The sequence below is a fragment of the Pholis gunnellus genome (genome assembly GCF_910591455.1).
Source record: "Pholis gunnellus genome assembly, chromosome: 10".
Classification (NCBI taxonomy): Eukaryota; Metazoa; Chordata; class Actinopteri; order Perciformes; family Pholidae; genus Pholis; species Pholis gunnellus.
Genome location: NC_136537.1, coordinates 21786808 through 21802352, shown reverse-complemented (window position 1 = coordinate 21802352; position 15545 = coordinate 21786808). Strand labels below are relative to the sequence as shown.

At 41.2% G+C, this 15545-nt stretch overlaps 1 protein-coding gene across 1 annotated transcript in view; it reads left to right on the top strand.

Annotated features, from left to right (window-relative positions):
- Nucleotides 1–15545, top strand: part of fstl5 (follistatin-like 5) — a gene marked incomplete at both ends in the record, with an annotated part of 150312 nt that overhangs the window by 89493 nt on the left and 45274 nt on the right. The window contains 2 exons of the mRNA XM_079167557.1: nucleotides 9186–9352; nucleotides 12855–12866. Of these exons, the coding sequence (XP_079023683.1) occupies nucleotides 9186–9352; nucleotides 12855–12866 (179 nt within the window). The remainder of the gene's footprint in view (nucleotides 1–9185; nucleotides 9353–12854; nucleotides 12867–15545) is intronic.

Below are 15545 nucleotides of genomic sequence, written 5' to 3'. Positions count from 1 at the left end.
TCCTTCTCATCGTCTTTTGCTTTAATGCAAGACGGCTTTAATCCTGTGTGTTTCCAAGTCTGGGGTAATCCCTATATTTGCAGAAAGTTTGCCAAGTTCGAAAATGAGTTGACTTACGCTCCCTACTTCTGTGAAGATTATAATTAGACATCCAAACCAACAGCCGGGCCTCCTTAAGGGAAGGCTCCTTCCAATAAGGCAAATTCTGCTGTTATTCAGCACACATGGCACAGTGTAAATTAATGGATACTCAGGCTTTTACTTGTCAAAACCCCTGCTGAGCATTCCTTTCACAGGCTGCGAGAAGTGGTGTTAAAATGGTTTCATAATTCATGGTTCAATTTCCAGCATGTGACTTTCCTATCACCAGAACGTATTAGAGAGATTTAAAAGGGAGTTGGATTCCTTTTTTAATTTGTGATCCTCGGCTGAAGGACAACGGACAATTTTCTCCACAATTCTCGAGGGAGGGTTGTTCCTGTGACACTAAAGGAAAGGGATTGTGTGTTTTCAACAATTATATGTTTACTCCAAACACATGCAGACAGAGCTGTTAATGTGTTTGTTTGGAATGGAACAAATTATACCATTACTATTGTTTAAGGTAGTTGAGTATAGCTTCTAATTTGTTCTGGATAAAATGGATCAATTCAGCACAGTGCAGTTAACATAAGCAAACGGTGTTTAAGATAATGGATTCTAACATCTCGTACTTTACTGAAAATAAATGACAAAGCACCAAGAATCAGGCAAACTCAACCATTAGCATTAAAGTAGGAGTCTTTGGTCACTGATAGGATGTAGTTATGTACTGTATAAAGTAAACTGTCATTGTTAGTCGTGAAGTGTAGAAAGCGAATAAATCCAATTAAACGGTTATATATCCGGTCGCTTTAAAGTGTAACTTCCCCCCCAGGCCTGAGCGTAAATCCACCTACTGCATCAAATTCTAAAAAAGTGTTCAAGGGGAAACTATTCGCACTTCCATTTGACGAAAACATTAACGCAGCGTCAACAAACCTTGGGAGAGGAGAGGAGGGAGGTCATATTAGAGGATGTTAACATTCATGACGTAGATTAGTCCCAAATGGTCCACTCTATCTCAGAATTGGCCTTACAAGATTAGGAGTAGATTTAAAATCTTAGATAGCGTTTTGAGCGATTTTTAAATCATGAAATGCCAATTTAGAATTTTGGTAAGATATCTCAATATTAACACCAGCATTGGTGTGTTTCATCAAAGTACAGTCAAGTTTAAAGCTCATAAAACAAGTTTAAGTGTACATCTGAAAGATGTAGTACTTTTGTGAAAGACACAATAAATGATGAAAATGTAACTGCCTGAACTAAGAATGGTTTTGACAGAAGAATAGATCTGAATAAAGGGCAGTTCACAACAGCAGCCTTTCCAACAATCCCAAGAGCGGTGCAGTGCACTCCAAGTCTATTTTAATGTTGCTGGCAGGCTTTGTGAAGTGTAGGAATGGGAATTTAACGTAAATTCCATATTCGACTACTTGCATTAAATAAGCGAATACCTCCAAAAAAAACAAAATATTCAGATGATGCAATAATTCAATTATTTAGCCGGTGAAAAAAAACTGTTGCTGGTTTACTTTGTCCCCCTCTTGGCCCGTAAAGCTCAACAGTTAATTAAATCGTAGTGAATTTAACCCCCTGAGACCTGTGGGCCAACATTCTGTCTCTAAGAGCTAGAGTGAAGGTACTGGTATTTAACTAAATAACCTCCATTGATACCAACCATGTCATGCTGGCTTTTTGGCAGGGGATAACTGTCATAATGATTTTTTAAGAGATCCCTTGACCTCTCACCTCCAGACATGTGAATGGAAATTAGTTCAAATAAGTCTGCCCTTTACATACATTCCCACTTTATTATAATCTCATGCAGTTTGGGGCAAAAAGCATGCAGTTGTTTGCATGCATTATAAATGCATTATTTCCGCATATTCTAAAAAGGGTGTATTTGAATATTTTTGCATACTGGGGTCCCTAAACAGTCTTTGAATTGCATAAATTGGGTATGACTGGAAAGCGGAGACTCTTGCAGATCCAATGAGCCCAATTGTATTTATTTGTTATCCTCAAGTAGTACTGAGACCATTTTTAACGTTTTTTAAGTTCAACTATAAAATGACGTGCTGTGACCTCTAGAATAATCACAGCTTCATGAAAAGCTTCTTTACAACCATAACTTTAATATCTGGAGCATTTAGAGGATTCCTAGGTATATTGACTAAAACAGGGTTTCTGAACAGTTTCCATAACAGACATGCTCACCATCCAAACATTGAAAACATGTAATTCTTGCAGAAATCTCAGAGATAGATACCAAATCACAGCATGATTACCGCGAGGCGGTAATTCTAGTTGTTCAATGAATTCCAGATGTAAAGACAGTTCGTCCTGCTGTTCTCAGGACAGTGACACCATAACACTGGTCTGTGAGGATCCAATGAATGAACGCTTCAGTAGTGCTCACGCTCCACTGACAAGTCTGGTTCTAATTCATTAGAGGAAATCGCTCAGAATATATTTTTAGTGCGCTCTGACTGGAAGACTGAGAGAGGTTCAATTGGCTTTCTGGCTGTCAGGATTGTTTAGCGGTTCAGTGTAAACAGATGGCTGCGTTCCTCCTCTTTTTTCAACGTTTACCATCTCCTGCCATTCAGTCGTAGGTGTTGGCATCCACCATTTGCAGCCGCGCAGCTATCCGGGTGTGCTGCGATGCTGATGTAAAACAAGTAGAACGCACAGACAGAAGGATGGAAGCGCACTGCACTGTAATGGGTGAAGTTAATTGATGCATATGCTATTTGTACTGCCACAAACACGCAAACAGGTTTCTGATGTTGCTCGGAATGGCAAAAGAACAGGTGTCAATCAACATTAAGTCCTTAATAATAATAAAAACTAGTTTACGGCCATGCAGCCGTATGTTTGTGAAATATGATGGAACAATTAAATCACAGCCTCTCTAATACTAAAGTTTAAGTGCTATATGATTTACTTATTGCAGTAAGATAAAGGGATTCTTCATTAGTTGTTTTCCACAAGGTAGCTGTGATAAAATTAATCCAATTAGAGCTCCTCTTAGGCTCTGTTGCATACTAATGCTGGTCGTCCCTCAGGATCTCTCCCAACAGCTGCTTTGGAAACAGACTTGAGGCTGATCATCCAGAGGTAATGCACTCACCAAGGCCATTTGTAAATGTTTAACAGACATCTTGATGTGTATAATTTTTGTGGGAGGAGAGAGGACGGGGGTTATAATTATCCTCTCGTCCTTTACCTGTAATTTTTGAATATATAAAAGGTGCTATAACAATAATACTGCAAAAACAGAATCATTGCCAGATGCAGAAGGATGACACTGCGACGCTGATAGAAATACTGAAACTAGTGGCCACTGTAGCTGTGCCAAGGATATTTTTGTTGGACTGTTCAGAGCATTATAAATAATCTCATTTAAGTTGAAAAGCTCAGAATCCACATCAAAGGTAGTTCCTCCCTCAAAATGACGCCAGCGTTCTTTGACCTAAAGTTGAGCTGCAGAGTTTTCTATGAAAACAAACAAGAATATATATACATTGATTCAGAGGATGACTAAAGTTACTATTAAAGATGCTAAGAAGATCTTAATTACAATAACAAGCATCTAATGATTACATCGGTTATAATCTTCCTGTCTTGTTTTCTCATTGTGCACAAGTAATAAAGCACATGATGCACAAGAAAAGGGTTGGATAGGTTGATGGTTTTAAAAAGGCACTTTACAGAAAAACTAAACTATAACCATAAAACACAGACAAATGAAATGAAATTCGACTTTAGAAACCCAAAATATTTTGGCATATTCATGTTGTTTCTTACTGTTTTACTTGGTTGTACCTCATACCAATATTATTGCCATATATGAAGTTCACTATTATCATCAAGTCACAAGTTCAGTGCAGCACTCGAACGGAAAGCTCCTGCTTTTAAATTCAATTTCACAGGCCTGTTGTAACAATATAATAGTTAATTAATGTTCAAAGTGAGCCAACATTATGCATTCATAGGGCTCTGGTCTGTGTACGACATAGAAGGTGGATATTGTGCACATCCAACACCATCTTGGGGAAGATGCAAAACAAAAGCAGTACACGAAGCGAAACCTGGTGTAGTCCACACTCTGTTTATTGCAAGTTAAATAGTCAACATCCTGACCTTTAAGGCTTTGTCAGACAAACATCTCTTTGTCTTTATGGTCTGCCTTTCTTTCACATGCGAGCTTATAATCTCCAGTGTGCAGATCACCTCTCTTTCCTTAGTTAGGTGAAACATGCTCCATTTGCATTTCCCTCCCTACGTCTCTTCACTCAACATCACAGGCGGGTTATATTTTTTGCTCTGCTAAACTGAGCTCAGAAGAAATACAACGTGTAATGGTGCAAAGGCTTTATCGCTCCTTGTCTTTATGGGAGTAGAGATCACCTGATTGTTGTTGCTATTGTTGCCTTATGGTACTGCAGGGATCCAGTTTGTTCAGTAGTACGACAAGTGGCAGCATTTCAACATTGAAAGCAGAAGTAAGTACCTTCCTCGGTTTGACAAAGGGGGAGTTTGTGTCTTTCAACGTTGAAACTTTCTCCGTCAAACATTCAAGTCCACTGAGTCCCTCATCTTCGGTATCAAAAACAAACACTCCACTGTTCTTGTTTTGGGAAAGAGTTTGCACCAAATCAACCATCCAAGATCAGAGACTGTTCACATGTGTGTGCATTCTGTTTTTTGGTGTGTTTTTATTTTTCTTTCGCCTTTGAGTCTTTTGCGTATGGGCTATGAATACTCAGCGTCAGGGAAAATACTTTTATCTCCGCTTCAAAACGTCAAACTCAAAGCAATTGAGGGTACACAACCTTTCAGCCTTGGTAATATGGAACATCATTGAGCGGGAGAGAGAGGGAGTGTGTTAGAGGAATGAGAGACTTGGTGAAGATAGACAGAGTGGGCATGTGTTGGAGACAGAGAGAGAGGATGGAGCGAGGGGGTTGGCTAAGAAACTAGTGCAATTTGTCTTCATGCAGCCAGGCCCCTCGCAGCATCCTGCAGGCCCGGGCTATTTTCCCTGACAAGCTTGTTGCCTCCAGTGCAATAGGTGATTTACCTCTCGCCGCGGCACTGACCAACATCCCATTCTGGGAGCAGAGCAGAGTAAATCAAAAGTCTGGACTTCGCCGTTAATCACTAATTAGAGGTGGGACGGTGAAGGTTGATCCTTCCCTGGGGGCTGAGTCCCTCAAGCCTCAAATCAGACAAAAAAAAGAGCAGCCAAGGCCACTCCCTCCTCTGATAAATCTTTCACAGAGGAGGTGCAGGACTCAAAGTGTTTGAGACGGCTCCAGCAGCCCAGACTCCCATCTCTCCGAGGAGTTTCTCATTCTGGTCGGATTCCAGCCCTCTCTATCCTTCTTCCCTCCCCTCTTTTCCTCCATCCATCCACCAGCGAAAGCTATGATGGAGCCCGTCTAGCTTTCTCTCTGCCCACTTTCTTCTTTAAATTCTCCCCTATAGCTTCACACATTCTATCCCCCTCCTGGGGATCAGCGGCAAATCGAGTTTGTTGCTCGCAGCGTACACCACAAGCATTAAGATACAAGGGGGCTGTAATTGAATGGTTAGGGAGGACATTATTGAAGGAGATTTTTGTCAGCGTATCCACCCACCACCTCCTCAACATCACGAAGAGCGCCAAGTGGCTGAATGGGGTTGATCGGCTGGCTATAGCGCTATCCGTGTCAGAGGAAGGGGAGGAGGATCTCGGATTAGCCGTGCGTGACTGATGGAAGATCCATTTTTCTTAATTCTTTACTTTCTGCATCAGAGCGGATTTAATGTATTATACTGTCCCCGTTCTTATCCTCCTATTTATGGATTTCTTTGGGGTCATCATAGTTTTTTTGTTTGCTGTCTCAGATTTGCGTTTGCTTGACAACCTTAATTGGTTTGCATATGTTTATGTGAATTAGTGTAAAAAAAAAGGTGAAGTTGAGTGATGGCACTCGGCTTCAAACTGAGCAGTAGTCTTTCTCCAGTTCCAACCCTTCCCTAACTGCAGTACTTTTCAGGTACTGTAGTAAATATAAGTAAATTAGTTTCTTGTTCTCATAAGTTCACTGCATTTTTCTCTCAGTTGTTGACTGAAACCAGGCATCCAGCCTCTGACCTGTACAAGAGGAATCATTCAATGAACTGGCCCAAATGGTCGGGATGGGTCCCTAATCGTATTGTTTCTGTACTCTGTGAGTTAATCTTGGCCATGTCGGTGTAAATTGAGGCTTTGTCACTCGGTACCATTAGTGCCCTGGAGGTCATCCAAACCGTTTCTGAAAGAACTTTATCAGTTGAAGGTTAAAGATTCCTTTTTCATCGTCATTATTTTCACATTTCAGTGCAGCATGGTTCCTTAAAATGTTTTCATTTCTTTCCTCTCTGTCCATGCTGGCTCTCGTGTCACTCCTGCTCTCACGTCTTTATTACAGACAAACAGCTTTTAACCGATCAAACGAGCGTTGCATCAAATGATCTCCGTCACATTACGATGTCCACAGGGGAAATGTTTCAGTCGCTTCATGAAGTTGGTTGTTTCTTTTCATGTTCCATTTAAACCCCTCCTTTAAAATACAAGTGACGGGTTATGTTCATGACAAGAGACATTTCCCTCAGAGCAGGCCATCACAAAATATTGTTATCTATTGAAAGAGATTGACTAATGAATGAATAAGCTCAAGTTTGCTTTTTGGAAAAGAAATACTGATTGAACCTGCTGTCTAATTTGTTTTTGTGTGTGTTTGTGTATTTTTGTGATAATTTAGTATGCACAAGGAATTTCTTCCAAATTCTACAGTTAAAAACTAAATAAATGTTCTAGAAACCACCTTGCCAAATCAAACCATGGTCGTACTTCGCGTTGTCGCGGCTGCTAAAGATCACATACACATACATCATTCACGGCTGCTTGGTGTTGCAAGATGGCAGTGGGCACCGCAACCAGGACATCTGTAATATATGATCCAGTCTGATGCAACAGCACAGCAATATACACAAACTTCATGGAGCTGATGATGTTCAATCTGTGTCAACTCTGTCACACAGGTGTTGGCTCAACAGTGTATTTGTATTTGAGGTCAACATTTGGGACTGTTAATATAAATATATATATATATATATATATATATATAATTACATTATACTGTAGTTTTTTGTAGAGAAAGAATGGGAAGTACAAAAAATAGAAATGAAGGTTTTCTTTAATCAGTTTATTTAATCAAATCACACAGATTATTATTATTTTTTATCACAACACCGGGACAAAGTCTAGTCTCACAAATGTCCACAGAGATCAACTCCCCATTAGCAGTATAATCATCTGAACTTCGAGTTCTACTCCACTAAGAAGAAATGGCCGTTATTAATCCTGTAAACTTGATGAAATCCCGGCAGAGATTTGGCCGGGTTTACGCAGGGTTTCATTGGGCCAAATGAGAGATTAAAAGTCTTAACTTGGAGCTTCCCACTGAAAAGAGGTCCGCGTTGTCTCACGGCTCCGGGCTGATTGGCCTGGATCTAACAGGCTGGCCAAGTTCACAGTTCAAAGACACAACAAGTGGACCAAAAGCCGCAAATGACTGAGAAGGTTAAAAAGCGCTCAGAGGCCGCCACCGGAGTCGTGCTATAATTGAAGGTGCTCTTGTTCTGATTCTCTGGACTGTGGCAAGTGAACACTGTCTACTGGACCTGCTCTTTCATTAGGTTTTGTATTTCATGCCCTTAGGAGCAGAACAAATTGAGTCTCTGTTTCCTTTTGCTCTGTTGCTCATTACCCAAAAGAAAGATTAAAAAGCATTCTCTCACAGGCAGCGTTACATAACACCACCACAGAATGGATGAGTCTCATCAAAATACTGGACACACAAAAGGCGTTAACTAGCCATGCTGACCGCTCTCCAACCCACAATGGCTTTTCTTAATGGCAGCATTTTCTCTCAGTTATGAGTAGAAATGAACCGCAGATCCCACAACCACAACTCAACTTCACCAGAAACATGTTTCAACACCTTTTTAGGTATTGCAGGAATACTTAATTGAGCAAAGCTCCGCCTCTCGTCGAGGTCTAGGGCTGTGTTTCCATGGGGAGCCTCTCTGGCAGCACAGGGTTTTTTTTTTTCTCCAAGATACTTTCATCAGAAGGGATGCACTCCTGGGCTTTTACCACAATGTCGAGAGCCTTGCTTGTTTAAAAACCAACTTCTAGTTACATAGCAGCGCGCTTCAGGTGAGGTTTCATCAGACCAGCAGCCGCTGTTCCTCCCAAAAGTGGCTGTGCTGTAGCGTTAGCTAAAAAAAAGAGGTACATAGTGGTGAACCCAGGGTCCTCAGAGATACAGATAGAGAAAGTAGAACTTACATTATGGTATCTGTACATAAATTATGCAAAATCTTAGCAGAAGATTTCGCTTAATTCCTTCCCATTACTGTGCAAATTGCAATAATTCTGCTGCCTCAGTGCATCTTTTACTAAAGAAAACATCTGCCTCCATAGCACAACAGCAGCTAATTGAGACACTCTCGTGTTCTGTATTCTTGTTTTCAGGCTTCATTAGGAGAAAAATGTGGGAAAACATGAATTGCAATGTGAGTTCTCTCAGTGCGTTTATTCCGCCGAATGATGAGCTGTTACAATATAGAGAGGTTCACCAAGCACGGGATGTAAAGTGTAGGCTGACTGTATCGTGAAAGGTTTTCTTCCCTTATTCAAGATAACTTGCAAATTAGAAGTTTTACAAAGAACTGGAATTGTCGGCTCTTTTGTTTGGCAGTTTAATTTACTTTCTCGGAACTTGGATTAAGTCAGTATCCTCCATGATGGAACATACTCCAAACAAATAGGGGTCAGTATTTCACCTCTACTGCTGGGTCCATACAATCTAAATAGTCGTTGGTTTAAAAAAAAAACTACTACGTAACAGCAGGGCCAGACTAAGCCGTCTATGACATAACATCACCACTGTAACCTCTTCAAATCCCCTTTGATAACGTTTTTGAATGTTTCCACTAACATTCTGGCCATATCTTGAACACTGCTGACATTGTGTTGTTATTTTGTTTCCTCTCGCCGACAGATGTGTACCTGCTCACTCTCCCAGATGACCAGAAAGTAAGCGTCACCACAGTAACCGTCGGCCAGAGCGCCGTGTTGACGTGTGCCATCGCAGGGGAGCGGAGGCCTCCTATATTGTGGAAGAGAAACCATCAATATCTGAACTCCTTGAACCTGGAAGACATCAACGTAAGAGCCGGCATCACTCTCTCTCTGCCTGTATTCTTTATAGATGGATACACGGGTGCATAATTAGGATTGGTTGATAGGTAGTGGAACAAAGGACACAATAGATAGATGGTAGAGGTGTGCCGCATGTGTTAGAGCCATTCTTCTGATGGTATTTATAGATGAATGGCTCTAACACATGCGGCACACAGGTGTGATTATGGTGTTTTCACGTTGTGAAGCATCATCACTTCCTAACAACTGATATAGAGCAAGAGCTGTACATTTGAAATCATTTCACCCCGTATTTCTTTATCGTCACATTCTTTTGGCAGTGGCAGCGATTGTCAGCACGTTTTATTTGACTGTTGGCGCTGGCTTTGTGTTTGTAGCTCTGACAGTTATCCAGGATGTCAGTTTGCGCTCATGGTGTCTGTGTTTAGAGGCTGCTGGGAGGGACAGGCATTTCAGACAAAGACAGGAGATGAAGGGGGGGATACCAAAGGAGTTCAGCCCCCGAGGAAGAACCTACTTTTACAACTCGCTGAAAGTCTGTATGTATGTGTGTGCGTGTGTGTGTGTGTGTGTGTGTGTGTGTGTGTGTGTGTGTGTTAATCGGCATGCACAGCCCCCTGTGTCACTTCTTTCCACATCAAAGGGAGCACTGATACTTATGTGGCGAGGTACAGAGAAGCCAGACCTCCTTCGCCCTACCCTTTGCCTCTCTGTGTGTCAGGGCGGACCAAGATGAGTGTGATTCTGCTGTGCATAATTAAGTCAACAGTGTCGCAGTAGATAAAGGGAGACCCAGCGAAGCCACTAATGTATCATTAAATGTTGATGACCCTTAAAATGAGTAAGAGGCGGCCAGCTGTCGCCAGTCATCCTTGGCACCATCAACTGGCTCTGAACTAGTGTGCGGGTTCTGGTTGTTGGTGATGTGTGAGCGGCGTCAACGTCATTGTTAGGCAGCTCTTCCCATCGTTTACCTTATTAATGTCATTTTCTGTAATATATCAGGACTGCTTTTAAGCAATTCATGACCAGAAAAGATTCATGCAAGTGCAGGGTGTAACAAAAAGAAAGAAATATCAAGCCAGATTATTTCTTGAAAACGCTTCTGAATACCTTTCGGAGGATTTATAGGAGCAAAAATAAGAGAGGTGCGAGGTCTTGTAAGGTGAACGACACATGCTTTGATCTATTCTTGCATTTATTTATTTTTTTTAACAAGAACTATTGCAGTTCTTTCTCTCTTTTTTTTTTGAAGATTCAATAGAGCTTCTGTCTCATCTCCTGATTGTGCCTGAAGACATATAGCAGAGTTCAGTGTACCGACCAGATGTGGTCTTTGTCTGCGCTTCACACGCAGTCATCAGTTCCCCGGTGACTAATATCAGATCTTGCACAGGTGTATTCTCAATTCAAATGTCAGCTCAGGGATGAAAGCTTCTGCTGCCAAATGCTGTTCAGTAAAGCTTTGTGTGAAGCTAGTCAATAGCTGGAATAATGAAAGCATGGAGCAGCATAGACCTGAAATGACCTATTACCTTTTCAAATTGTAAAACATTGCTATCATTTTACATCAAAACTTTTTTATATTTTTTTTCCTCCTGTACTGAGAGAGTGGAAAGAAGAACAAGCTGTGGTGGTAATCAATCAAAGCTTGGCCTTTTGTGGTTTGCAACCATCATACTGGAGACAAAACCTTGAGTTTTCTATAGTTTGAGTTATTTATTAGAGAGCCAACAGAGAAGAAAGGAGGATGCAACTAACACTTTGCATTTTAATTAACCCCAAACCACTTTGGTACCCTCAGGATCTTTGCATTGCCTGTATTTATTGTCGTTGCATAAAATTACACTTCCTCTGTCTCTATGGTGCACGCAGCGTGCTGTGTTGATGCCAGTTCAGCTTCATGAAGTGAGTCTGCGTTAAACTACTGCCGGGACTAATCTGTCTCTTCAGACTGAGAGAGCGCGCTGTATTTTGACCCCGGAGGTGGGCCATTGTCAGATTACATTTTTTTTGTTGGTATCCAACCAAGCCTGAGTTTAAAACCTCTGCAAGTGCACAGATGTTCTCCAAAACATGGAACTCCACCAGTGAGTGAATCAGCATGAGTCTCTGGTGGCTCATCAGAAACCTGTGTGCAAACCACGCAGCACCAAGAGAAGGCACCAATAGAACATTAGCAGCACACCATCGCCGGCTTAATCCAGATTTATTTTTGGCTCTCAGACTTCCAGTCAATCATTGTTGGCCCTTCCAGAGAGGAGAATGGATTTCGTCTGCACCTGTTATCCACAGACTAATTCTAAATTGCCTTGCAGACAATTTCTGCATAATTGCAGGCTGTTAATATTTGTGAGCATCCACTGCCAGCCTTAATTAGAGTCATATTCCTGTGAGTACACATGCAGTTTATGCGGTCTAATCCTGCAGGCCTTCCCAGTTTAGAATTTGGTTATTTGAAAAATGTTGTCGACTGACTGAAACGCACATTAATCCCAGTGGTGCGCTTGTATCCCGCAGTTCAATAGAGCTTCTCTAAATTTTGACAAAGCAGCTTACTGTAATTCCATGAAGTTGACAGTTGCTGGCTATTGCATCATCATCCAAGGCTGTCAGTATTTCAATCCTCCCTGAGTGGTCGAGCCAAAGACATAGTCACGTTGTGTCGTGTGTGTGTGTGTGTGTGTGTGTGTGTGTGTGTGTGTGTGTGTGCGCGTGTGTGTGTGTGTACCTTCATGTTTGCGTTTGGGGATGCCGATTCTATGGTGGAACTAGTTCGGAAGAACTTTGATATTTTGTAAGTCTTTAAAAGTTTGGAAATCCAACAAAGTGCATTTTGTAGAGCGATTGTGAAGTTTGTTTGAAGCTCACTTTTGGCAGGATTATATCCTGGTTGGACATGTCAACTAATTTGGAAGGTCATCGAGAAATATTTCTGATTTAGCACCAAAATCTTTGATTCAGTCGTGACAAAACATGGAATTATTAAAAATAGAAAACACGTTTTGAAGACTGCAGCTTCAACAGGAATAGACATAACACAGGATGCTGTACATTGTGAGCTAAATCGTCCTCCTTATCCTGTCCTTTGGAAGATGTGTTTTTAGCTCCTATAATGCATTGGTGCCTTATTCTTGTTGGTTTAACATTATCTCTGCACTGTGGATGTATCATATGGAACGTTAAATGTATGTGATCATTCATAATATCTACATGTAGTTTTGATCAGTGTGTAGCACTCGGTGTGATACTGTTGTGCAACATTTTATGACAATTAACACACGAGTAATGACTAATCACAGTGTCCTGTATTGTTATATATCCAACATCAAGAAGGTTTGTTGAATTGTCTGAACCCCACACATGCACTTGTCCTTACTCATTAGATCTACATCATGCGAATCATTCCGGACCACAACACCAGCAGTGCTGTCACCTGTTTTAAAACATATTTACTTACTGTGAACTTAACTTCTTAATGTTTGACCTCTGTTTTACTCCCCAACAGATCCCGTCCCAGGTAGGGTGTTTTTTGTTGTTTTTTTTGTCTCAACTAACTGACATTGCTTCACTCTTTTTGTTTTTATTTCCATTCACAAAAAGCCCACAAAGCTACTGAGGCGCCTACAGCAGATGCATGATGCTGTTTTCAGAAATGCACACCAAATAAGTTGAACATTATGTTTTTTTCTTCCAGCAACTGCACCATTCTCATCCAAAACAAATATGGTGAAATCAAAAGAGAAAGGATGAGGCTGGCGATATATATTAGTATATTTCTGTTACTGTCAACAAATCCTGTGAAAAAGCCAAAGCCAACCTGTTTGTCCATCTCTCAGTGATTTGATTTCCCCAGCTGGTCTGTGGCTCTTGTTTCAAGCACTTTTATGCACTTTGAAAACCTTCAATACAGGTGGCACCAAATTCAAATGAATTAAAAAAAGGCTTAATAATCTCCCAAACAGGTGGGCAAAATAAACAACAGTGGCTTTGCTCATACTAATGAAAGAACACGCCACCCAGTGCAACAGTGTAGCTCATTTATGTGAATAGAATTATCATTGTGATGCTCACAGCATCGAAAAATATAAATTCAACAGCAACATCTCTTTCCAGAAACTGCCCTCATTACTCTGAGTGATCGGAAGTAAGTAAACGCTATCAACCAAGTTTTGTTGGAGGTTTCTTTGGTGAAAAGTGATTCCAGCAGAAACTGCTGACAGTGAGGGCTGTGGATGATGCATGCGGAGTAACGGAAACACACGCTGCTGAATCTTTTTTATTAAATGTCGTTTCTCAAAGCGCGGAGCCCCAAAAATACGATTGCGTTCAACTCCATTATGTTGGGGTGGAGGCTGAAATGTTAGCATTCTAAATATCAAAACATTGGCACACAAAATCTGAAACGATCTGTGTGGTTAAATACCAGCAGAGAGTGAGAAAATTCCATTTTATTTTTTTGTAATTTGAGTGAACCTGCTCTTAAATGTCAAACTACCCCCCATGTTTTAGTGTTGTTGCCTCACTATACTTTTATTCTGGGTAAATATGTTGCTCTCGCTCTCACACCTCCAGGGTATTTTTCAGCCAACTGATTGTGTTCCTCTCACAAAGTTTCACGAGGCAAACTTCTTCAGAGGCCGATTTGTGAAACGCCTCGTCACTAGCAGAGGTTAGCTATCCGATGAGGTGGCTTTTTATTGTCCTTTCAGAGGGCGACATGGCACTGACAGCTTTATTAATTACAGTTTCTTGAGGGCCATGGCCTATTTGTAAATCCACCTCTACCCGCCCTTGTCACCCTTCTCTCTGAGTCGTCGAACACCGGCCTGCTTTTGTCTGCAGAGAGCTGAGCGCTGGGTGCTGCTGATAGCTGAGGTGAGGGTGGTGAGATGAGGTGCAGGAATCATGTCGACAGCCTCCGCCGTGGCTCGTTCCACCCCTCTGAGTTTCATTTCTCCCCCCATTCATTTTTCATTTAAGAAGGTGACACAATATGCTCTCAGCCCAAGGGGCCAAAACGCACCATCGATTTCCCCTCATATTGTGAAGCTCTGATGCTTCACTCAGCTGGAGCCCGTTACCGGGCCCGTGAGTTAGATCGGAGCACACCGGGACGAACTGATAAACACACCGTGTGCCTGTAAACACCGTGGCTGACTCTCCTCGCTTGTCTGCAGACATTTAAGGAGAAGCTAAATGCCAAGATGTAAACAGCCAGCAGAGATGTGATCAACATGTTAAAAGCTATTTAATTAGAAAAAGGCGCCTTTCTTGGTATGAACTCTTCTGAAAGAAGACCATTAATTAGGGCTGAAGTCTTTTCATGAAATGAATGCTGTGTTCAGTTGTGAGCCACGAGGAGCACGGGGGCAGACTTTTAAACATTCTTAAGAGCAAAGTTCACACCACTAAAAGATACCTGCATGTTTTTTTAATGCGTGGCAGCAATCAGGGACGAACACGTTTCAGCACTTGGCCTTCATTGAGTCAGTGGGCACTGAAGAAGACTCCGATGAAGGCTGTTGGAGCACGTTCATTTCTGAAAAAGCCGCGGTGCATTGGAAAAGAGGAGAAAAGCTTTTATTGTGAACACAGGCAGAGATATTGCTCATTCGTTATCCCTGAAGATGGATAATCACTTGATGTAGTTCATGTGTTATCTTTGAGAATTTATGAAAAAACACTTTTTCTAAGCAATGTATTACTCTGCAAATGTGTATAGATCAGTAAATTGTATTTCTGTGAACACTTCAATATCTCCGTAAGCAATTCAGAATTACCAACAATCCAAAGCACTATATATACATCTATAAACAGGGATGACGTTGGTCAAAATGAAGCGAAAACAACTTAAGACATCTCTTGAATCATTTTAAGTCGGAGGACATTTTATAAATAGCTTTTCATCTTAAATGTGTGAGTAGGAATAAAATATATAAATGTTTCCTTTTAACAGAACAGGAAAGGTAGACTTTTTATAGGAAACAATCATCACCCTCTCTTTTCATGCAGTTTATTCATGTTAGTACCACAGTAACACTCTACATATAATCCAAAAACTAATTATGATGACTTTCCATTGCCAAGATGGCTTTTTACTGCAGTGTGATCTTAAAACTGTGGCACATATTTACACTTTGCCAAACGAATTCATCACACTGGCGCACCGTCAATGGGCTCATTAGCTTTGGGGGCT